This window comes from Crocodylus porosus, unplaced genomic scaffold (genome assembly GCF_001723895.1).
Source record: "Crocodylus porosus isolate Cpor-Errol unplaced genomic scaffold, CroPor_comp1, whole genome shotgun sequence".
Lineage (NCBI taxonomy): Eukaryota > Metazoa > Chordata > Crocodylia > Crocodylidae > Crocodylus > Crocodylus porosus.
In genome coordinates this window covers 135,521,466-135,547,558 of record NW_017728931.1, presented here as the reverse complement: position 1 = coordinate 135,547,558, position 26,093 = coordinate 135,521,466, and the positions used below count along the sequence as shown (strand labels likewise).

Below are 26,093 nucleotides of genomic sequence, written 5' to 3'. Positions count from 1 at the left end.
AGGCTAAGAATAGCAGCTAATTCTGCAGTGAAGACATACCCTTACTTGCAGGGTACTTCTCAAATAATAACTTATCTCTAATGCAAATACACTTCTAATTCTGCGAAGCTCCCATTAGCCCTCCCCCAATTAACATGGAAGTTTAGCTTTTTCACTCTTTTTGTTATTTCTCACTTAGCTCCATTTAGGCCTCCATAGTCTCTAATCCTGCCTAATGGTTTTTATTTTTAATACAGATGTACATGAGTGACCATAATTCATGGCTTGGATTTTTGGATGTAAAAATTCCCAAATTTTCCAAGATGATGGGAAGCCATCTGTCTGAATGGACTGCCTCAGACAGGTCATCTGACTTCTATTTAACCGAGTAGAGAAATAATGTTTCGGTTGATCTGGTTCTAAAAAACTTGCCCCCTTCTCCTTTTTGGAGATGGAACGGGGTTTATCAGTTCTTTAAGCTGACGTTTTCTACAGTATTCTGGGGTCCATTTCTTCTTTGAATGGGCATTATCCCTCCTTCCAACATGGGAATTAGGGTATGGAGATGGGAAAGGCCTTGTTTCCAGTTCATGCAAGAAGATTGCGTCAGGAACGAAGCCAAGACATCCAGTCGAGTGCCTTAATCAGTAATCTTCCTTTCCCGTGGATTTCTGCAGTAATTGTATACACAGAGATGCAGTCTTCAAAGTACCAAGAGGAACGGGGCACTTGTGGAAATTCCCTCTTAAAAATGTTTTGCCATTTGGGTGCTTCATAATTTAATTCTAGATTTATACTTTTAATAATACTAGTTCTGGATTTATACTTTAACAGCTTGCAAGCTGGGAATTTCATTCACAGCATATGGAAGTGGCTGTGTCATCTGAAAACATGGCATTCAAACCCAAGTGATTGTTAAGGTCATTATCTAAAGTTTTTTGTTTTGTTTTTTTTATTTCCTGAGCTACATGGTGGAAGCCTCTACAATGAGCTTTTCATAGGGAATTCATAAGGATCCCTGGGTGTACACTGTGTGACCTGACAGTGGATGGAAATGGAAAGCCAGAACAATATGGGCTTTGCTGTTTCTATCAAGTGCAGCACTGGAGGGGTTAACAGCTGCTGTTTTTCTGTGCGTACCAAATTTGACCCGTGACTCCCCTGAATGGAATGAAAAGGAACAGATTGGGGTGTGTGACCAGCCCTTTCATAAAATGTCTGGCAAATACAAGGAGGCTTTATTTTCTATTGGGTTGAGAAAGGGAACCCATGTATTGGAAACTGCACAAGTGTTCTTGTTCTGCCAAGCCTACAAAATTAAAAAGCTTTCCTTCTGGCCCATAAAGAGTAGTTCAGTAGCAGACACAAAAAGTTTGGTCCATATGCTGTGTAAGGTGAACTATGAATGCTGTAAAGGTTTCCAGGTCTTTTGAGAGACACTGCAAAGAAATTCTCCCATGATAAGGTAGTTTGTAATAGTAACTCCTTGTTAGGTGAATAGGCACAAAACACATCTTTGTTCATAAGGCTTTTTATTGTGCCAGTTGTCATGAGCAAATCCTGAAAGTACTTGAAAATCCATTAAAATTGCATTCACATAAAAAAAAAATGTCATCTCTTGAAAGTTCGTCTCTGAAGACTTTGTTAAAGTGAAACGTCGAGATGTATGAGACACTTACGCAATTTAAGATTAATGGTTAACTGTTAAAATGCAGGTTTCACACAAGCCTGGCTTGCCGCGTAGCAGAAAAATGAAATACTTAAAAGTCTGGGGCTGTTAGAGAAAGTCAACATCCGAGTTGTTTTCTCGTGGTGAAATGCATCAAATTTCAGGCTTCTTGGAAATTAGTGCCGTGCATATTGGTGCTTGCTAATTGTCTGATGGAGGCTCAATCATGGTAAAATATCACAGCCCCAAATGAGGTAACTGGTTTCAGGATTTACTGAAATCTTTTATTTGTAGAGCTACTTTTTATGAGTTCAGATCTTCGTGCACAGCCCTGCGATTCTCCTGAACCTGGGGGTTACACAGGGACCGAGTGAAAAGCAAATGTATTGAACTGAGCGAGGTAGGAATTGTTTTTTAGGTTTTGAATACTTTGGATTCTCGGAGAGCAGCTATTAATGTTGACATATTTGGATTGCAACAGAGTGATTAAACTGGGTAGGATTTTTATCACTTAAGTAGGCCAAGAACAAGTGCCTGAGTTCCCAAGTTTGAATGGTGCCTTGCCAACTATAAAACATTTGGCTGGTCAACAGGAAAAGAAAGGCTGCTTTTAAAGTACTGGAATGCATTTTCAGTTAGTCATTGCATTGCTTAAAAGGAGAGCCATTCGGCACTGTGGGGATGGGGGTTGGTAATGTGGGAGGGGAAATAGCCAGAAGAAGAGTCTTTATCAGGCAGCAGCAGACAGCAACTAAATTTGAGGCCACACTTGAATAGATAAGTTTTTGTTTCACAATAGGCTCCCTCCAGAGAGAATGGGGGCTTAATGATTAAGAAAAAGAGGCAGAGACCCAAGCTTCTTCTAACCTAATATTTCTTTGCATGCAGAGCACTGAGACATGTTTATGAGAGAAGAAATATGAGTGGTGGGAAGATGCTTTAAAGGGCAGATGACCCTCATCCACACCTTTCCTTTGCTGTCTGATAACCTATTTATTGGTTATCCTGGCTCAAACTGATTGCTTTGGCAGACTCTTTCCTTGATTCCCTCAAATACTTTTGAATGGTGTGATCCCCTGCAAAAAAGCACTGCATAGCTGAACTACGCTGCTGCGTACACTTGTTCTGCTGTTTGCTGTCCGACACAATTAAATACATAGCGCAACAGGTCCCTGATGAATGAGCACCTGGAAAAAAAAATTCATTTTGACATAAAATCAGCCTTATACACTCAGTAACTGTCACCTTTATAATTTTTTTTTTTTTTGTGATACTTTGTCCTGCACTTGACCTGCAAATGCTTGTAGCTGACTAATCTGAAACTTTTTGAGTGCTTACAGCAGATGTGGTTATCTCAGCCAGGAAAGGGGACACTATTTTGAGGTTGTTGGTTTGGGTTTTTTTCCCCTTGTGTATTTGTGCATGTGAATGTTGTATTGGGGTTTTTAAAATCTTTTAGCACCAAAGAAATTCTTGGAAGACTGCTGCTTATTAACAGAGAACTGCTAACCTCTTTCTGGTGCTGCATTCAATACATGTTACAACAAGGACAGACCTGAATTGCATTGACAGGTAGGCTGGGATCCTTCAGCAGGTAGAGGAAACTTTCAGTGCTATTGCCCCCAGGCTAACTGTAGTAAATTTTACTTTGTAATATTTTACAGCTGTGATTGTCTGTTTGATGGGGAGCAAGCTGAAGTTCACTGACTTTTTTTTTCCTATTTAAAAAAAAGAATTTAGAAGGGTAAAAGATCAGACATCATAATTACGCAGGAATTTGGCTAAACGAGGGGAAAGTCCAGTAATGAGAAGCAAATTATTTTATCCAGGGCTTTTTGGTCTTGTTTGTTTTTTCCTCCCTATTGTAGCTAACCATTATTATTATGATGATGATGATGATGATGATGTCAAATGCATGAGGCTGTTTTGGAAAATCCATTGCTTGTTGCAAGTTTCTCTCTGCTAAACTTAACCTTCTCATCTTATTTTTAGAAAGCTTATAGTTGCTTTTTTCAGTGCTGGAGAGAAATTGGCAAAATGTCAGTCAGGTCAGGAGAAAGAAGGATTTGACTTTATTTCCAGAGAGGAAAAGTTTAAGAAGAAAATAATATAAATAACCCTACACAAGTCTAAATTAGAAAGGAAATATGTTTCTTGACTGTAGGGATATTTCTTTACTGTAGAGACAGTGGAAGAAGGTTATAAAATGCTCTCCAAGGGTGGGCCGGACTCTTGCAAAAATGAGTGCAAGTAAAGCCCGAAACATACTGACTATGTGCGACGTAAGCTAGGCTTTGTGGGCTTCGCAGATGTGGAGATTAAATTGGGCTCAGCAGTTCTGGAGGGTTTATTTATGCAAGTTTTGCTATTGAGCCTGCAGCCTTGGACAAGTTGCTTTTCTAGGCCTCAGTTTCCTAATCTGTAAAATGGAGAGTAATGTTACTTGCCCTCCATTCAGTGTAGATGAGGCATTATGCTATGTCAGTAGTAGGACTGGAATGCTATATACAGGTTCTCCTATCCTGTGGTTTGGTTCAGAGCCATCTTTATGTAAGCTATATGGCCAATAATGAACTGATGAAGTTATTTATAGCCCTAGAATAGGACCTGGAGTGAGACTAGTTTTCCCTTCTCCCAGCCTTAGCTATGTAACATTCATCTTTTATAATGTGACAAAGCCCCATGATATGATGGATACAGAAGGAAAAAAAGGAAGTTTGAGGTGATAGGATATTTTCTTCTCTCCCTACCCAATTCTGAAACATTGCTTAGGGTGAAAAAAATTACCCTTTTTTAATTTTGGTAATTAACATGAATTAAACAGTGAGAGGCTTGTGAGGGAGTAGATATAACTGTGGTTGGGGCAGGTTTAAGGGATTTATTTGAAAGTGAGGTAAAGTGGAAAGAGTGGGAGAGGAGTATGTGCTGCCCCTATATTAGCAAGAGACTCCCAGGAAGCTCACATTCTTGCAGAGAGAAGGAAAAGAGGGAATGTGTAATTTAGCCTTTAGGTAGAATCAAAGAAACATGAATTTTCCTTCACCACAACCATGAAACAAGGTTGCCAACCCAAGGGACTATTTTCTTAAATTTGCAATCTGCAAACTTTCTGCCGACAACCAAACTTTTTTACTAGCATGCATTTTACTGATATGTCTTAAATAATGTAAATGTAATTCTTCAGCCAGGCCTTGCCTTGCTGGAAGATCCTAGTTAAAAGGGCTAGGTTCAAATTTAGGATTTAACATTAACCACAGTAAAAAAAAAAAAAAAAATTAAAAAAAAAAAAGTTAGTTTGGTTGTCATTGGGGGAAAAAAAAGGGTTTCCGTATTTTTTTCTTGGGTTGGCAATCCTGTTTGACTGCAGCAATGGTTTTACATTGTGCTGCTCCTGTACCCAGGTCCTCCTGATGCCCCAAACACATCCTGCTGCCTCATCCAACCTTATCCCCACCAGCCACCCCCACCCATCCTGGAACAGACCTCCAAAAATGTCTACCTGCAATCCAGCAACACTCTAGGCCAGTAGTTCTCAACCTTTTGCGCCTTGTGTCCCACCAACCATTTTGTCAAAAAATCCTGGTCCCACCATGATAAAAACAAAACCCCACTTTTTCTGAGAAGTGTATTTTTTACATTTACATGCATTTTAGTATTATATTAATCATTAATGGAAATTTAAAAGGACAAAAAGAGTCCCACCTACGTGATCTACACGTCCCACTGGTTGAGTAACACTGCTCTAGGCAGACAAAAGGACTCTCCACAAAGCATAGAGAATACTCCCTGCAGGGTGCTGTACTCCTGCTTGGACAGCAGGTGGTGGTGCTGTGCTCCACCTGTCCTTCAACACTGCACCAAGCTTACTGTGGACGGGGATCTTCAATCAGATCCAACTGCTTAGAGTTTTTATGGATAGCTGAATTTTTGTATGAATTTTATCCTTAATTTTTACTAACTTATGGACAGTTGGCAGTCCTGCCATGGAAGGAAGGAACAGACTGGATTTCTAAAGGAGGGCAACTAATCACGTAAAGCAGTTACATGGGTTTATTAACAAACTACCTAACCACCTCACTATCTTTAATGTGTTTATCCAAACGAGCGCCCCGTTTCCTGCGTAGACAAGGTATTTGGGGTAAATCTGGTATCTTTTATTAGACCAACTCAAAGTTGGAAAAATTCTGCTTAGCAAGCTTTCAGGCACAAACGCCCTTCATGTTGCAGATGGAGAACTAGAGGAGAACTTGCATAAGGCATCTGTGGAGAAGCAGGGACTTTATCATGAGTCTCTCAAGTTCCAGGCTAGCCTCTCTCTCACTGGACTTTCTTGCCTTAGAAATGCAAATTGTTCCTCACTTTCGCTGAGAGTTGTTTCTACTGGAAGACAGCATAATTTGGAATGAGGAAAATGGAACAAAGGATGTCCCTCTACTAATGCATGGTTGGGGAAATATCCACCATTTGGGCCAGCCTGGCCCTTTCCAGAGGTTTGCTCTACAGTCGCACGTTCTGTCCAGTGCCGGCATTTTCATTAGAGGAATTCCAGAATCTCCTCCAGTGAATCAATACTGATGGAGGGGGGACAATCATTTTTATTTGAATGGAAGGTGTGAAGAGGAGAAAAAACGTATAGACAGACACATTCAAAAAACCAATGTCAAAAACGTTTGTGCAAAAAATACGAAGAAAGCACTCATTCATATATATATATTTTTAAATAGCATATTGGCCCAAAAGAGTGCTGTCAGAATGCTGTGCACTCTAGTAATCTGAACAATGCTATACTATCTTCTTTTTTTTTTTTTTAAAGATGAAAAGAAAAAAAAATGAGATTGGCTTGAAGGATTTGAAATAGACACCTTTAAGCCCTTTCAGGCTTTTATGGGGATACATTTGACTTTGAATTAAGCTTGTTCTACAAAAAAAACAAGGAGCCTTGTCCAGAAACCAGGGTACTTTGAATTGGAGCTTAAGTTTACGGAGCTGTTATATTTGAGGGGAAAAAATACAAAAGAAGACAAAGCCAAATTTTTAAGGTTCTGGAGTTTTTGTTTTCTTGGGGTTTTTTTTTAAATGGGAGAGATGTGTACGTAGAGTGCGGAGTTGCTTTAAAAAGACCCTTCTTGAAGTAGCAGAATCTAAACTATAGAAAATAAAAGCATGGGGGATGGGAAATCCTAAACAACCTTTGGAAAAAAAATATGAAAGCAAACCTCAGAAGCAGAAGAAATACCCAAAAGGAGAAGGCTGCAGTTTGCAGTAATCTGTAAATGATTGCTGGCAAAGTCTAGAGGCTTCAAGCTTGATCTGTGTTTGTTCCAAAAGAAAGCCAAGAAGGACGGTGTTAATAAAGAGAGATTTAACCGAGAGCTGTGCTTGGAATAAAGTGGGCTACAAAAAGGTCAAATTTGATCAGTTGGAGCAGATTACAAGGGCTTTAAAAGGTAGTGGTGAAGAAATGAAACTGGGACTGTGAAGCAATATAGCACAAGATTGATTTTGGGGGTGGAGAGAAGCTGGGACAAGTGCTTATCAGCTTGAGAAGTAGGAAGAGCTCTGCTGGGGCCGTTGTCATTCCCACACTGAGCAGAGTACTTGCTGCTTTTGGTGGTTAGCCTTCTCCGCAGCTTTTTTTTTTTATCATTATTATTTATACAATGGTTTCTATAATCTCTGACTTGGATCCTCTGAAAAGCTGGAAAGTTTTAAGGTAGGCCTGTATTTTCTTCTTTTTGGTACAGTCATCTTGGTTTACCCCCCAAATTAACTGGAACTTGAGTTATAATCGAAATGTGAGCCCTGGGCTTAAGTAACAGAGGAGTTTCTGGTAATTAGATCCCTTTAAGATACAGAAAACCTTTAAGCAGATGTTTAGAGAGACTCCAGGGAGCATTTAAAATATACTTCTCCATGTTACAGTGCAGCAAGGAAGTAATCATTTTTTAAAGGGAGATTACTCTGTAAATTAAAGTTAATAGTAAGTCTAACACCAGTTGATACTGCAGCAGGATTAACTCTTTGCTTTCATTGCTTTGCTTCCAAAGGGAGCATTTTAAGAAACTTTTAATCAGCGAGAGGCGGTGCAAAACTTGATCAGTAAGGATGGATGTTCTTGCAGGGAAAACAAATGTGCTGTTTTCTTATTTTGTGCTGTTGAACATTTCAGTGGTCTGTTGTTTCTCTAAGGCATAGGTTTGGTCTTTGCAACTTGCTCATGATTCTTGCTTTGCCCTATATTTAACAAAGCCAGTGACAAACAGAAAAATTGTAACTGCCACATTTTTTTTTTTCCCTGATCTTTTTGACTTGGTGTGCAGAGGTTGGGAAAGTTTTGTTTTAAAAGTCACGACCATTTACCGGGTCCTGGTTGATGCTATTTTAGCTGTACGTTTGTTGAACGAATTGAATGGTAAAACTTTGAAGAGTATTTTAGGGTAACTTCTGTTGAATGTTTTGGCACCTTTAGGTCTGAGTGGTGAAATCCAGGCAGTTTTAAATCTCATAAGTCTGTTCCAGTTTTTATGCCCTCTCTTAATACACAGGGTAGTACACCATGCTATTATACTTGTGTGAGACTTCTCAAAGGAGTACGACCCATAATCTCATATACTGTCCTGTCTTTTACCTTTCTGGCATATATCTTTTCGAAGTGCTGATATGTTTGGTGATGAATTTGGAAACTGCAGAATGAGTTCAAAACTTGAGCACTATTTTAATCACACTTCCTTTCTGGAAGTGTTCTCTAATACTTACAAGGTGTTGAGTGTATCTTCAGAAATGAAACTTGCCACTTGTTATCTGGGTCTTAGCTAGGATGTTATATGCCTGTCGCTGGTGTGAGAACAAGCACATCCAGATACACTGTAAGTTTGTTTTGGGTCTTTCTCACCTAGGATTGCCGCTTTTCAAAAAGCTCCGGTGTATTTTTCCACCCAGCTAACTGCTACAATATTAAATTACTTTTAAGCAGGAGAGAACTTTCCAAATCCAGGGCAGAAATGATGATATTGGATGCAACATAGGCATAAAATATGGTAGTGTAGTTTGTGAGGTTTATTGGCATAGGGTTTGGAGTGAAGGGAGTAACATCTGAAGTTACTTACTCAAGTCACTCCAAATGAATGCTAGTAAAATGTTTTTGCAACACCGCCATGGGGTTTTTACATGTCACCTGAGTTACAGAAAAGCTATTTTAAGAAGATAAACTCTTTGAAACATAATTTTACAACAGCTACTAAAGCTGTATTCCTATGTTAATAAAGTTAGGTGGGACTGGCTGCGCATTAAAGCTGTGGACTTCAAAGCTAATGCGTTTTGGGGTAAAGAGTGTCTGTTGTTCGAGGTGGACTGATTTGTGCCTGTCCTGGATTTTAGGATGAAGGTTTGTTGTTGTTGTTGTTTCGTGGGGGGTGGGGGGGAGGGAGCAGGAAATGCAGCATTTTGATGGTGGTAGAGGAAACATGTCTTAAGCTAACCAAAAAAAAAAAAGCCAATTTACTAACATCCTGAGGCTGATGAATTAATAGAGCAAGGGTGTATGATTAAATTAATTCATCACACATTCTTGCAATTTATTGCATGTACATTGCATTATAATTTAAGGTCTGGGAATACCAATTACATTTTCCAAACACATAATATGCAGGCAAAGGGTTAAGAATGCATGTAGGCAAAGTGATCAGCTGATGATGAATCCAAACATTTATTTGTGTCTGAATCTTAAACAAAAGACCAAACCAAGAAAAAACATGTTACATTCACGTTTCTTTCTTTTAAATTTCAACCTCTTTTACTTGTTCACACCATTTTCCCATTAAAGTTTCATTCTTCCTTCCACTTAATAGGTAAATTCCCTCCCTCCCATGAAACTTGCAAGAAACGTGCCAACTCAATCATGTACAAGTTCTAGGGCTGTGATTCTCAACCAGGGTGCTGGGGCACCCTACGGTGCTGCCACATCCTTTGAAGGATGCCACAAGGTCAGAGGAGATAAGTGAGGCCTGAGTGATGCTCCAGCCCCATTGCCCATCACCCTGTGTAAGGAATTAAGCCCTGTATTGTATTAATTCGTTTTTGAAATTGGGACCACTCAATTCCCGAAAGTTTACAGAGGTGTGCCTCGAGTTCAAAAAGTTTGAGAACCACAGTCCTAGGGTATCAGAAGAGGTGGTTCTTTGGAAGAGATTTAAACGAGGTAAGCGTGTCTCAGGCCAGCTCAGATGTGGACAATAGCTACGTGTATAGGAAAAACCACATTTACACGGAAAAACAGACCAGCTAAGCATCAAGACTCAATGGGTCGGGCCAACACACATAAAGGGTGGGAAGAGCTACATCGGGGTTAGGAGGGGATATCAGCAAGTGGAGGTTGCAGAGCTAATAGGGGATTTCAGAGAGGAAATAGGACAGAATAGGGGGACACCGAAGCCGCATAACAATATTGCAGGCCCCCTTTCCCCTCGCATTTTGCTGCAGTAGAGGCCACATTTCTCTCTCTGTTTCAGGATCACTCAAAGTGTTATATTGTTAAACTCTGATGAATGGGTTCCCAATCTCCACAGAACAACACACAGAGTCTTAGTAAGGACCATGTCCCATGTTAAACTTGGGACACATTACCTGCTCTTAAAATGGCAAGCATCCATGCATTCAAGCAGCTAAATATATGCTAAGTGTGACCGCATGGTACCAACATGATGACTTTTCATGGGAGGAGCATCCCCAGATCATATTAAGAAATGTGGTCAGCTTTTGTCAAACTGCTCCGCAGCGGTAAGACAAGTTCCAGACTGGTGCAGTGCCAGGGCTGGGGCAATCAGCTGGTTGTCGGTCCCAGCCCTCTCACCCAGCTGGTTCCAGATCCAGTTCATGGATCCAGAGGGAGGAGGCGTCCCTCTCCCAGGCTCAGCTCCTTATGCCTCCGTCCGCCTGCAGCAGAGACCTAGTGTGCCCAGTGTGCCAGGGGCAAGCACTCCTGGCCTAGGCAGGCTTGGGCATGCGGTGGTAAGGGCACAGGCTCTGTGTGTGTGGTTTGCGTACTTCATAGGTAGATGTGCAAGCTGCAGCATCCAGTACTAGGTTAGGTAGGGGGGCTAGGGCAGCAGGGTCCTGCAGCTCCAACCCAATCCAGAGCAAACTGAGAACGCAGTAAGAATTACCATGAGGCCACTCAGAACACTTTAATACGGCACCATAATGCTAACTGCGATCTCAGATAAAGCATGTGCTAAGTGCTCCAGGTGACAGGGCCCTAAGAAAAACATTTCACGCCCGCACACAGAGAAAACACTGTAAATAGCAACAGCTATTGTCAGGTATTTGCGATATTACCAGTACTTCTTGAACAGAAGCTGTTGCAATTTCAAAGTTAATACATGCTGCAGTATAAAGGATAGAGACTTACACATGCTCAGGCAGACAGCAGCACTCTTCTGAATTCCTTCTCTCTGAGAAATACGTGAGATTGGCTCCAACTTCAGGCTTTATCTTCTCTACCATAAAGTGTGTTCTTAGCTCAGATTAGCTCCAGGTAAAGTCAAGGCATTTTGTCATTTTTTTTTTCCACAAGGATTAGCAAATTAATTAAATGCTTGGAGCAGGATGTGTACCACAAGTGGCAGCAGGATGTGTACCACAGGTGGCATGCAGAGCCTCTTTGTGGAAGGTGGCAGATGAGGCAGGGAGCACAAAGCAGAGCAGCAGATCAGGAGGTGAGAATGGGTTGGAGTGGCACTCCGGGAACATGTGGGTTTTAGGTTGTGGCACGCCTATGAAAAAAGGTTGGCCCCCACTGGCCTAGATGGTACCATGAATTTAATGTAGTAACTCTTGCGAAAGCTACAAAGTTCCTTGATTTTTCCGAGGATTTTAAGGAGTTAGTGAATCCATATTGGCTAACTTACAAACATGCTCTTTTTGTAGTGAACATGTGTAATGTAGCTGTTTTCAATCTGTCCCACAGAATTGGGCTCTTGTAGTACAGCCAAACCCCCCATTCACAATTAAAATATCGGTGAGGTCTCTCCCTATGCAAATTTTCCAAATGTGTTTCTAAATAGGTTTGGATTTTCATGGAAGAAGGAGTCTAAGCACTGGATTGTTATAGTTGGTGAATGAGAGAAGACGACGTTCCAGTTTTTCATTTGTGATTACAAAACCAACAATACTGTGGAGGATTTTCTCTGGATAATAGCCAGCATATTAAGAGAAATCTAGTTGGTCTATGGTGCTTAGTTTAAAAATAGGGAAGGAGGTTTGAAGGACAGCCTGGGCAGTTATCTATTTCAGTTTGTGGCCTGGGACTTTCCAGAGATACTTTTTAATTGCAAGTGGTGTTGTGCCATGTGTACCTGCCACATCTGTCTGTTAAAATGAGATGCCTATGGAAGTGAATAATATGCAAAGATAGTTGGACTGGATAGGGAAGTCACTGCTGATTTTACTTCTGCCTCTACATTTCAGTAGGACCAACAGAGGGGACATCAGTAGGGTGATGGAGAGGACTATTATGTTTTTTGAATTAAGTGGATGGAATATTTTAGTACATTCTGGACAATCGGCATGGAATTACCATTGAAAGAAATTTGTCTATAATTCCTCTTTCTCTTTAGGGTCCTCTGACCTACCCTTAAAAAGGGCCTGAGTGTAGAACACAATCCTGGAGTCTACCACTACCCTGAAAAACAGATAATGGAATTTTGGACCTCATTTCCCTTGTAATTGCCACAATATGTTTGTTAAGAGAAATAAATATGCAAGAAGACAGGGCGTATACTTCTTCTGTTAATTGAAAACACATGGAAAAAAATGCGTCCCATTTAACCCATTTGAAAATACAGGCCCTATCAAGTTCAGAGATGCCTGTGGAGGTCATGCAAGCCGGAGCCAGTTCCACAAATGACAGCAGCTGAGAGGAAGTTACAACATTTTCGCAAGCTCTCTGGGATTTTGTAAAATTAAATAAATAGAATATAGGAGCACCATAATGCTCCCGAGGTCCCTTCCAGCCCTAACGTCTATGAAATCTATGAAATATAACACAGCCAGGCCCCTTCTGTTCTTGGGTCAGGCATGTAACACGAAGTAAAATGAAAAGTACTTGCATCAAAGGCAAAACGCAGTGCTGCTGAAGGATATTTTCTTTCTCCCATATTTAGATCATTTCCGTTTTGCCTGCTTAGTGAGTTTGTACAATTGCACCCTAATTGCACAATGAGCTATACTGGCAGTGCAATCTGAATTAGTATTTCTGTATTTGAGTTCAAGTTGTGTGCCAAGACAAGGCTCTTACAGGGTTAAATGAAAGACACAATTGAGAATTTTAAGCTAGAGTACATAGATACTGGTACACTAAGAAATGGTGTTAGGGAGTTAGGTGTTCTTACACTAAGAAATGTATTTTTCTTATTTCTTAATAAAATGTATTAAGAAATACAATTTATTAAGAAAAATCTATTACACTAAGAAATGGTGTTAGGGATTCAGCAGTTAGGTGTTACCAAATTGGTGTTAGGGAGAATCCTGTCCAAGGAGTCCATTTCTTTCTCAGTGCAGAATTATTCCAGATAAAATGTTCTCATACTTGCTACACCAGTTTAAAATGGGATTTCTACCATTGCCTAAAGGAGACAGTTCTACAACCTTTTCAGAAGCCTTCCTGTTTTAAATCAAGGCTGAAAACGAGTTGACTACATAACTTGTTCATTTGAGCATGCGAAATTTTATCAGGGCTATTTGGAAGTTTAGCCATGTGACTCCTATTTATACTATCCCCCATCATGGCTGTTGCAACATTTGGTTATTTCCATTGCCTAATTTTAATTCATAGATCATAGTTCCATTGATTTCAGCAGCAGATATAGCATGGAAAGAAGGGATAACCCTAGTAGTTACAGTACTCGAGTAGGACTCGGGTTTCCAATTTTCTGCTCTGCCACAGTTTTCTTCTGTGATCTTGGATGAGTACTTAATTTATGAGCTTCTCTGTTCCCCAGTTATAGAATGTGGACAATATCCATCTTGCCTATTTAAAACATTCACGGCCAAACTACAGTTTTGCACAGCACCCTAGTACAGGAGGAACCTTGTCTTGATTTCTGCATCACTAGATGCCTACCATAATACAGATACTTCATTTTTACCTTGCTGCTACCAGAATTTAGATCTAATGAGATCAAGCCATCAATAGTTTATTTATAACATCTCTTCTCCCTCTTTTCTTTGGACCGAACACATGCGGAGTTTCCTAATTACGTGAATTTTCCAAACGCCGCATGTTTTTCAAACCTTTTAATGAGACTTTTTGAACCCTGTGTTCTAAAATGTCTTACCCAGAAGGGAATGCTCCAACAGGTGAACTGCCTGGTGTGGGCTCTTTTTCTGTAAGACTTCATAATATCAATTACATGGATTTTTGTACTCTATCAATTATCTGTGAAAGCCAAGTTCCTTTCTTACATAACTGTTCTGTAAGTAATATCCTCGCATTTTGATATGTGTTCTGTTGAAGAGTTCCTTGCTAAATACATTGCTTTCACACTTATTTCTTGTTTCTAAAGCTTCAACCTATTTTTTCTTAAGTTGTTGCATTTTAACTATCATTGTTTGTCATGCATAATTCAGTATGAATTCAGAACCTTGCACCCTCTAAAAGCCATTGGTACTGTTTTCAAACGGGTCAGCATTTCAAGTTTGAGGGCAACTAAAGTTCTTCAAATTTATTAAGAGCTTTGGCAAAAGTTTATATAAGCATTCAAATATCTAAGTGGTTCTTTTAAGATTTACTAAAACGAAATACTTATTGTTTTACATAGGATTACTTGGGGCCTTTATAAATGTTGCAAATGGCATGGCTTGGTCTGAGAATTAATTTGTATACACACACATTTTGTGTGATAGGCTCAAGTCTCTAGTTCAAAGTCTCCTGCTTCTCAGGGTACTGTTTGAACCACTGACTGATGGAGTATTCTGGGTGGGTCTCTCTTGTTTGAAGGTATTTAACTTCACATTCCTTGGAGCTGGGATTTCAGTTAGATATTGCCACTCCTGAATGCCCGAACTACTAGATCATAGTTATTTTTACTCTCTAGCCTGTGACTATTTAATATAATTTTTTTATTTTAAATTCTTCAACCAGATATATGGGAAGCGGCTAAAGAAAATGTTCGTTAAGGTTTGCAAGATGCTTTGGGTACGCGTGATATCTTTTATTAGATCAGCTAAATAGTTGGGAAAAAGTTCTTTGCAAAGACCTATTTAGTTGGTCTAAAAGAAGACATCACATCTGCCCAAAGAACCTTGCCTGTCTATGTCCTTAGACCAACATGGCAACAACCGACTACCTTTCATTAAGGTTTGATTCTTCACCATTAGTATGAGCTGTACAATTGATTCCAATGGCAGCAGCGTCAGGTGCCACTTAAAGCCAGATTTGCCCATGCACCTTGGAAATCACCTGTTTTGCGTACTATTAGTGGCTAGACTTGAATGCAGTAGGAATTTGAAATATAGTTGACTCCTCCTACCACTGACCTCTTATCAGGAACTCTGGGCTTCCTCAAACCACCCACAGGTATCACATAACCTCAAACTACCCTGCAAGGTCTTAACTTCCTATCCCAGTTCTATTTCAAACTCCACCAGTTCAGTGCTGTGTCAGTATGCACTGTATTTTTCAAGCCTTAATCAGTTTCTATGAGTTGCACTTTAGGGACACTGCGAAACGGGCTCTATTCGATTCAGATTCAGACTCAGCCCAAATCAGGGACAATGATTCAATCCGTTGATATGAATCACTGTCCCCGATTTCAATTCAGCCAAATCCAAATCTGAAAATTTGATGCTGATTCAGGGAATCAGCAATTTGGACACAGGCACAGCTTTAAAAGTTTTTTTTCTACGTACCTTGAGGTAGCAGGCATGGCTTGTGATCGCCGTGGTGCTGGGGTGCATGGAATGTCCCACAGGAGCGTGGGGGGCTCTCCAGCATACTCAGCAGTGAACCCAAAAGTGGACTGGAAGTACTTCCGATCCACTTCCAGCTTTGCCAGGGAGCGCGCTGGGGGACCCCCTGCACCCCACTAAGCTCAGCGATTGGCCAGAGGAGGACCCTAGGTGCCCCCCCAGACCCAGGAGGCAACAGTCGCCGAGCCGGGGGGCACAGCGGCCCCCACAGCGTGCTCCCGGGTCGACCGGGAAGTTGATCAGAAGTGCTTCTGTTCCACTTCCGGGTCTGCTGCTGAGCACACTGGGGGTCCCCCGTGTTTCTGTGGGATGCTGGATCTGCCCCACCATCTCAGGGTTCAGAGCCCTTGCTACATAGAGGTAAGTAGAAAAAACATTTAAAGCTGTATCTATGTCCAAATCGTGGAATCTGGCAGAATCTGTCCGAATCTCTCCAAATCAATATGGAGGGTTCCAAATCCATTTACAGAGATTAAGGGGTCCTCTGATTCTATTCAGATTTGGCCACCAAGTTGGGCTGAATCTCTGCCAAATCAAATTGGGAACCAAAGCTTCACACAGCCCTACTTGGTATAACTTCTGTGTGCTTTTCTTTGGTTTGTAAGACAACATCTTTTATTAGGAGTGTAGAAAAATGAAGGGATTCCCTAGATCCCGATTCCTTTGCTGTATAACATGTGTCTATAATACATTGGGTTTATCATAGAATAAGGGGGTGGTACAGTTGAGATGCACCTTTTTTTAAAATGCTGCTGACATTACTATAAGGCATGCTTTAGGCCAGGGCTAGCCAATCTATGGCATGCATGTCATAAGTGGTATGGGCAGCTTCTGTGTGGGACACGTGACCGATCAGGGAGGGGACAGGCAGCATAGCCATGAAGAGGGCAGGAAATAGAAAGCAGAACAGCGGATCTGGCAGGAGGTGATGATCAGAGTGGTACTTGGAAGATGCAAGGCTGATTTGTGGCACACTTGTCATAAAGATTAGCCCCCACTGTCCTAGACCAGCAATAGAAGATGGTATTGTTATGATCTATAGAGCTGGACAAATAAACGATTACTCCCTCTTCCGCTACCCAGATTTCGGGGCCAAAGTAAAAATCTGCTGTGAGGAGAAAGACTTGGGTTGGCCTGCAATTCGATGCATCTCAGTCTTTTCCAGGATTTTAATTCTTTTATTAAATTTAGGCAAATGTCAAAATTTAAAGATTTAGACTTTTTAAAAGAAAAATGAAAATAAAATTATTTGCTAAAATAGGGTGCGTCTACATGTCACCCTGCATTGCCATACAACACGCTACATTGCCGAAGCGGTCACATGAGTCTGCATATGACCGGCAGCTACTTCACTGTAGCAGCGCACTTCCCCATTTTAGTGTGCCATTACCGTGAAGCAGCGGTCAAAACTAGCCATGTGTATGGAGCAGTATGGGCAGTTCCTGTACCATGCTTTAGTACTTCCAAAATAAAGTACTAAAGCACAGTGCAGTAACAACATTGCTGTAGGGCGATGCGTAGACGTGCCCACAGTTTAAAAAACAAAAAAACCCAGATTGTTTTGGCCAACCTAAATCTACCTTTCTCTACAAGTAGTATGTTTGTACTGCAAATTTAAGATAGATCTGATGCTTTTAGGCCCTCCTTGTTCATGATTTACATACTTGTTCACTATCTCCACATGTAGATAGAAAATGGATTTATTTCAAATAAGTCAGTATGGATACTTTCACTGAGAAACTAGGGACAGTCATTACATATGAACCAGCTTAAGTGATTGGGAACCAGTTTAAACAGAAGTTCAATGCACATAAACCAGTTTCAAAATGTCCAAAACGGGTTTAAGACAGACCTGGATAAATGTAGTATTAAACTTAACTGATTTAGGTTAAACTAGTCTGTCAAAACTTATGTCCCTGGACTCAAGTTAACTCTCAGTCCCCCAGCATCCCAGCTTGCTTTGCATCTTCACCGCAAACCCCGCCTCACAGGGTAAGCAGGCTAGCCTTAGCCCAAGCTGACTGCTCCAGCTGAGCGGACCGGCCCTGCCCCTGGGCTGTTACAGAGCTGAGGCAGCAAAGCCTCGTCCTGCCTGCCTGTGCTTGTCAGCTCGGTAGGGCAGGGGCAGGAGTGGGGGGACTGACCTCCCGCACCCCCCAGCCCTGACCCCAATCCCTCGGGTGAGAGTGTTTCCCCCTTGTCCTGCGTGAGTCTGATGTGCGTATGGGAGGGGGAACAGTCCCTCCAGCCCGTGGCCAGCCCAGATCCCCATGCCTCAGTGGGGGTTCCTGCACCCCGGCAAGGTTCCCTGAGCCCTGCTGCCAATGCAGAGGGGGAATTGCCCCCTTCCACCTATCAGCATCATCTAGTGACAGCTTAGCCCCACCCTTAGAGGTTTGTGGGGAGGGAGTGGGGAGAAGAGGCCCTCAGGCATTTGGCTGCTTTTCTGGATTCAAAAGTGAATGTAAATTCACTTCTTTATTGGTTCAATCTATAGAGTTTAGAGAAACCCGTGCAGCTTGAATTGATTCAGCCTCGGGCTTTTTAGACTGTCTGTTCTTAGCCTAAATAGGTGGTGGGTAGTATACTCATGCACATCCTTTAAAAGGTGTAATTTTGAGATGCCAGCTCTGTCTTTGCTCCACCCTAGCATTGGGCCTACGCAGGGGAAATGCTGATGGTTCAGGAGATAGTAGTTCTTCCACAGTCAGTTTTAAATCAATACCTATGTATACTGCTAAGGATGCTGTCTTTCAGCTCAGATGCAAAATTGAGGTCCCGCACGTGGAATATTATGGATCTACAAGTGAATAGATTTGCTGGCTCTGAAAAGGAGTTAGGTTTTGGAGAAACACATGCATCACAGCTGACAACTTGTGTTTAGATGCTGAATATTAATCATCAGCTGTCCTGTCATCTTTAATCTTTAAGAATCTTTTTATCTCTTTAGATAGTGCCTGCTTGTTGGAAAGTGAGATGGTTGCCCAAGGAACTCTGCAGGAAAAGCTTTTGGAAGTAAAAACATCGTCTAAGAGAATGATCATACCGCCTAAAAAAGACTTGAATTTTAGACCAGAGAGATTTATCTATCTTTAACTATTAAGATGACCATTGAATCAGTTTTGACGGAAAGATTTAATTTTGATTGAAATGGTGAATGTAACCATGTTCATATCATTATAGAGACAAAGTACTTAAAATGATAATTTAACTGTACATCTTTCCTTTCCACTTTGTAAAAAAAAAAAAAAAAAGGAGCAGAACACATTGACTAAGGAACTTTTATATAGCAAGGGGATTAGTAAGGGACTTGAAGGTTAAGGGTCATTCTTGTGTTTGGCAGTTCCTCTGTGTATGTAGCACGACAAGCTTGTGCAAAAAAACCCCAAACCTATTTATGATGTGCGTGTCACCACGCTATTGTGCTTTTCATGGAAGACATTTTGCAAAAGAGATGTACCAGGTGAAGGCAGCTCTCAGTAACTGTATTCCATCAACAATATCGAGATCTCCCCTCCCTTCTGAATTTTTAATATGATGAGGCTAACTTCACTTTTGATTGGAGACCTTCGCACTGCTCTGTTCTGAACAAGCTGCTGCAGTTCAGACAGAGGTGGCTTCAGGCCTTTGGGTTAATATAGCTTGTAGTGGGCAAAAATCCCTTGAAGAAGAAAAGCTGTGTAAATGAACCTCGTTATATATCTTAAGGTTTGATTTACTCCAGTTTTTCAGTGACGTGGGGTTGTCAAGCATTTCCTGTTCAACCTAAACCTGCCCTCCTCTTCTTTCTTTTAACCGAGAAATGGGGATTCTTGATCCTTGCCAGTATACTAGGCAGCTGTTCTGGGACTTTTAACATTAAGCATTCTGTTTCTGCCAATGGCCAGTGCTGTTTAGCATGGGGAACATCCAATGGATTGAGAAAATGATGCCTGGCGGCAGTTGCAATGTTGGCAACTATGGTCAAAAGTGTTTTTATAATTAAAGTGTCTGCATGGACTCGGAGGATAGATGAGGTCTGGAATGGGTGTGTGTGTAGGAGGTGGGCAGTGTTTCAATGCTGAGGATACGGTTACTTAAGAACATGTAACCGATGGGGAATTTTCAAGCAAAAATGCTGCAGGGCCCTAAGTGCGATTGTTTGCTGGTGGATTCCCAGCTGATGTAAGCTGACCGAGCTCCCCTTGCCTTTGCTGGAAGTATACAGACTGACTACAGCAGAAAAGAATCTGGACTTGGGTTTTTAAAAGGATTCTCTCTCTTCAAACAGGAAGTTTCCCTAAGTAAAAACTAGGGTGGGGAAATGTCTCAGAGCCCTTGTTAAATAAATTATTTCAGTCCTGTTGATGTCCAGTTCTGTGTATGCTACATCTGCAGTCTGCACTCCCAAATGCTTCTGGGGATAGAGCTACAATAAGCTTTAATTCACTAGGGTTTGGGCTTTTATTCTAACGTAAGAAAAGTTGACAACTGACTTATTTGTGCTCTTTAAGTTATTGTTCAAGCAGACTCATAAAACAAGCATGTTGCACTGACAACCCCAAGCTGCCCCAGGTTTTAGAAGGAGATTGTGGCTGTGCAAACTGCACGGTACCGTCAAGTATTGGAAAGCAAGAAACAACCTGAAGCCCTTGACATGGGAGTTCTTATTACGTAAATGTTTTCTTAAGCATTTTACATCTGCCTCAGTCCAAATTGTGTGATTTTACAGACAGTATTTTTCTTCCCATGCAAAAATAGTTCATCTGCTTAACCTACAGTAACTCTGTTTCCTATGTCGAGCTTTGGGGCTGCTGTTATTCACAGCTTTGATCCCACAGCTATATGGGGAGAGTTGCATCAACATCTGTAGGCAGTGTGCTGCTCTGTTTGCCATCTATATCCATAAAACCGCTTATTAATTAGAGGTTAGGTTGTCAGAGCAGTTAAAATGACTGTGACTCCAAAGGACTGTTACATAATGCCTTGAGGTTAGGTAGATCAGAGCTTTAAATAGAGATCGTTGGGAATCTGAATACATTCCTTTCCCTTAGAAGAATGAATTGGATGTAATCGCTCTCTTTTTTTCTCCCCCGTCCATAAAAAGATAGTGGGCTTTCGACTTCTAATCAGTTATATAAATGTCTGCTTAAAAGGATCTCCTGCCAAAACAGCCCCACCTAAGACTACCAATTGAAATGTATAGAGCAGCGATTCTCAACCAGCTTGCTGTGGTGTGCACCCCCTTAGGTGTACACACAATTCACAGGATAAAACTCAAGATTTCACATAGGAATCCACAGTGTTAAAAACATTCTGACTTCTTGTGGCCTTCGTTCTTTGAAACAGGAAAATCTGCCCTATTATTTTTTGTGGTCAAAAAGGAGTGAAAAATGGCTGTAAGAGCCAGGGGATACCTTAAGTCTAATGAGGGGTGCCTTGAATCTAAAAAGGTTGAGAACCACTGAAAATTTAGAGAGTATCAAAAATATTTGGGAATTTAGTTATTCAAATGTTATGTCCCTTTTTCTATTAAAGGGGTCCCTCCCCCCCCCCCCCCTCTATTATTACTTCAATTCTGTTGCTAAAAAGAGAGATTCAGGATAATATACATCTAAAATGGCTAATTATTCTTTTTGCAGCAGCTAAAACATGTTAGGTGTGATACAATATAAACAGAGAGGGACAAGCCATAGTAATGGGAAAATTACAATGTCATTTTGCATGTGACCTGACTGCATAGTGGTAAAAAAATTATAGGATTTGAATGAAGAAGGAAGTAAACTGCAGCTGTAAAATTATGCAGTAAGTTTATTTGGACACTTGAAAATGATGGTAACATTAGTATTTTTCTAAATTAATAAACATTTACTTGTGAGTGTTGTGGAAAAAATGAGTTGTAAAGCTGATTTATAAGCTGACAGTTTTATCAGTGAAGTACATATATACAATAGATAAAATAATCTGCAGAACAGAGAAACTTGGCATGCCTATGCTGAGTATTAAGATTAATCCCATTGTGCTAATTCACTGCCTTGTTTTGCTATTAAACTCTCTGCAGGTGACCATATATTAAAACATTGGGTCTAGTGTATGTGAGATATCAGGTTATGGATTAAAGTTAAGCAGCTACTCTAAAAGTATCTCAGAAAAGATTTAGTTCCTTTGATGAAAATGAGCCACGTGCATAACAAGGCAGTGATTTGGATGTGCAGCAATGCTGGATTCCAAGTTTTGGGGGTAACAAAACAGAACAGATTGGACGAAAGAGCTGTTCTTCTGTATTTTTATCTGTTCGTGTACTCTACTGCAAGTCAGACCACACAGGATGTTTGCACAAGCCTACCAAATCCACTGAGGGTGGAATAAGGAAGGAGAAACTAGTTCAATGACACTGAGCTGTTTTTTAAGATTAGAAATGTAGTCTGCTCATGTTGATTTTTAAAATATGCCTGTATAGTGGGTCTTGTGAAGGTCTGGACAGTGGTTTTCTAGTCAATCCAAAAATTTAAGGACTGATGTATTGGAATAGATCATTTGCCCCTGTATGGTAATCCCTGTCTTCTGTCTGGTAGTGTCCAAGTTTGAATGCCTTTAGGAAGATGATAAAGATACACTTCTAATAGAGGGGTTCCAAATATGGTCGACTAGTCATTACAGGCATGAAAAGATTTCCTTATGAGTAGAGAATGAAAGATTGGGACAATTATCGTTTTAGAGAAGAGACAACACAATACAATAATATATGATAAGATGACACTGGAGAAGGTGAACGGGCTCTGCCGTTCACCCTTCGTCATAACACGGAGGGGAGAGGAGGGAAGAGGTATGCCACAGATTTTAAAATGATAGAGAAATTACTGCTTTATGCACAGAACAATTATCCCATGAAACATAGTGCCAGTACTTATCACTGAGGCTAAATGCTTAGGATTCAACAAAGGATTTATATGGATAATTAGAACACCCGCAGTACATTAGGTAGGATTAAAAAGAATTGGAAGGGATATAAACTCTCATGTTTCAACCAACCACGAACTGTCTGAGGTTATGAAGAAACTTGTTCTATTTGGCAGGTGACCCATAACTGTCCATTATAGGATTCTTGCAGTCTCTTTGTACTTGTTGATTTAATCTGGTATTCTGTTCATAACTCCTGGTCTGATCCAGTCTGCGGCTCCAATGAGAGAGCCACAGCCCACAAATTGAGCCTAATTGTATAATAATCTAATATGAGCATAAATTTCTTCTTGATGCTGGCTGTTGATCTGTTTACACAACGGATAACCTTGTGTTACTAAAGATGACATTGCTATGAAATAGATTTCTGTTTTCCTAAGCAATTTCTTGGCTATATATCTTGTGGCAAAGTATTCCAGAGTCAATTTTATATTGCATTAAGACATAGTTCTCTCTACCCAATATAAGTAACTCCAGGTTTTTTTAGAACTTCTAATGCTCTTAGGTAAATGAAAGATGCATTTTTCCCTGAGGCTTGTGGACATGTGACCCATTTACACTGATGCAAGCTGCCTTTATGCTGATATAGATGTGGAACAGCCACACAACGCATGGCTTACACCAATGCAAGTCACACTACCCAGGGTAGAGTTACTTTTAGGAAAATCACAAACGTCTGTATGGTAGTATAAATTGGGCAGGTGGGGTCTTGGCTTCTTACCAGTTTCATCTTGGCATAGTCGTTTGCTCAATGAAAACGGACTGTTACCAGCTACTTATTTGTAAGATAGTGTAATAGCACCTGTGGTGGAGACCTGTCTACTGGAGGTGGTTGTGTGGCTTAGGCTGGTATACAAAACAGATGCAAATTGCATGGGTCTTCAGGCACATCACACATTAGGAATGTGTTTTTTCTCTTGGTATCTTGGGGAGAATTTGCACTGCTGAAATAAACCATCTTCTCCTTTAATCACCGTAGAAGGTGATATTACTGCAGCACGCTAGGATGTACACCGTGCCATCATCGAGTAACAAATTGGCCAACGTAACCAAATGTTTGCTAGAATAATGGAGTATCGGGTTTCAGCTTCAAGCCTGTTCATTTTTAACCTTGATTGGGTGGCAGATAGCCATACTAACAGCTTGCACATAGTTGATATATCGCAGTAAAGTTGTTTATAAACAAGATTCCTATTTCATTGTGGGGAGTTTAATCTTTGATGCCAGCGTTGTTCAAAGATAAATTCAAAACATAGCCCTAAGGATATGTGTTGTATTAGATCAACCGGGAAAGGCTGCGTATTGGAACTTAAGTCATTCCTTTGGTGGCAGTAAACATTTCCAGAACTAGAGGGCCCAATTTCCCTCTTGGGAATATTTAAAAAATCGGTAGGTCAAAAATTCCAATGTGTGCATAGAGCGGTTAAAAATGACTGTTGCTGTTTTGCCTTGCTTGATTTCTACCTATTCTAGCTTGAATCAGTTACTATAACAGATTTACACACTCAAGCAGAAAACTTTCTTTGGAAATCCTAAATGATTGTCCTTTTATGTGATTTTTTTTATTTATTCCCCACATTAAAAATGCATAATGGAACCAAGCTGACTTTCAGATTTAAAGATGACCTGAAAATAAATGCTCCCACTTCATGGAGCTTAGATCCATCAGGATCAAAAACTGGATTAGAGCTTTGTTGAGTAGCCTCGTCTCTGTGACAGACTGAATAAAACCTCAAAATCCAAATTCTAGAGTCCACATCTAAACTTGCACTTCCAAACTTAGCGTGGCTGCATGCTAAATAGCAACAATAAAATAGGAACTGATATTCACCCCAAGATGAAATTGAGTATAGACCTGTCTGTCTCTGAGGTTTTAAATTATTGGGAACATCATTTAAATATTGTTTCCCTTTTTTTACATGTCTGTACCTGGTATTTTTAGTTGAGATGGGAAGAGCAAAAATACCACAAAAGAAACTCCAGTGTTGCAACTTTCGTGGTGTCACCATAGCTGATGCTTAAGTTAAAGCCCTAGCTCCCACAAAGTGTGTGAACTTCCACTTTAATTTTGTTTCAAAAAGTAATTTTCTCTCTTTCATAGGTACAGAGGTAAGCTTAAAACCCATGGCTGAGGTACACAGTAAAGGCTCAAAAACTCGGACAAAATAATACTTTTCTTCTTTAATCTATAAAAATTTTAATTTTTTTTCTCTAACTCATGATTTTAAGGACCTTTCCTTATATGTAAACTCTTGGAGCTGCTAGTTCTGGACAGTTCACATATTTCATGCTGAGCAGAAACGGGAAATAAGTAAATATTGCAAGTACGGCTCTCCACATGAGATTTCCAACCTCACGGGAGTTGGAAAAGTAGTTTTGACAATTATCTGAAATGAGCCTCGAATACTTTGAAAACTCATATCTACTTTGGTTGTGATATTTCTCTTTCCCCTTATTGAATATCATTCATGATCCAAACAACATTTCTCAAAACTGAGTGGAGACATCACCCTCTTTTTTTTTGCTGACTTTAACTTCTATGGTAAAGAATTCTGAATTATATGCAGTAGAAACTAAGGAAAAATTGCTACTTCACTCCAGCGAAGGATGTCAGGGAAGCTTAGGCTATGCTGCTTAATGAGTTGAAAATGTGTTTTAGGGAAGAGCGGAGGTCAGCCTAAAAAAATTGTATGACTGTTGTTGGCAATAAACATAAAAGCATATTTAAAGAGAATGTATTTAAAGAGTTATTGCTTCTAAATGGCGCTTTTGTGAACAATGAACTATTCAGTATTATTTACGTGCCTTAACACTATGCTCCAAGACACACTATTTATGCTGTTGTTTACCAAAGAAGTATCTATGCCAAACCAGAGACCCATATCATCGCGTGCTGCGTGGAGACCTTTCTGTTTATTTTTTGATTGTCCTGGAGACAGTGTTATGCTGAAGTATGCATTTTTTAAGAAGAAAAGGAATTAAAAATTATAGTTCTGCAGCCAAGTTTTCCGATTTTCATTTTAGATGAAGCAGAATCCACCAAGGCTATTAGCCGAAGTGCTCTTTACCGATTATCTCCCATTTGTCTCTTAAAAATGCTCAGCACCCTTGTTTAGCAAGCCAATCTGGTCTTTAACAGATATACTGAGGCAGAATTAAACCTACCAGTTTATTGTTCTAGGCACCCCAAGGTTAATGGATATAGGGATATGGGGACTCTTGCTACCCAAAGGCACCTGCAGCAAGGTAGCAGTTGCCTTTCATTATCCTTGACTTTAATAGGGTTTGGTTATATTCAACACTTGGTTGGATCAAACTCTTGATTTATCCTATAGAGAGGAGTCAGAACATTTGGACCAGAATTCCACTTATGCTAATTCAGGAAAGTTTGGGACATGGGGCTTTTGTATTTGTATTTTGTCCATATCTTAATAGTTTCTAATTGCATTTTAACCTAAATGTGAACTTCTGTTTGGCAAAGATTATACTTGTTCATTTGGAACAGGTTGGGTTTGCACGCCTTGCCCGAATTTCCTAGTGC

General features: G+C 40.4%; 1 protein-coding gene across 2 annotated transcripts in view; it reads left to right on the top strand.

The window, feature by feature from the left end:
* The window catches only part of CELF2 (CUGBP, Elav-like family member 2), a 777,369-nt gene that overhangs the window by 287,922 nt on the left and 463,354 nt on the right, over window positions 1-26,093 (top strand). The window contains exon 1 of one of the 2 annotated variants that reach the window (XM_019543721.1): window positions 7,008-7,361. The exons of the other annotated variant lie outside the window; for it this stretch is intronic. Coding sequence (XP_019399266.1) covers window positions 7,309-7,361 — 53 coding nt within the window. The 5' untranslated portion in view covers window positions 7,008-7,308. Of the gene's footprint in view, window positions 1-7,007; window positions 7,362-26,093 lie in introns of those variants that run through there. 2 annotated transcript variants of the gene reach the window in all.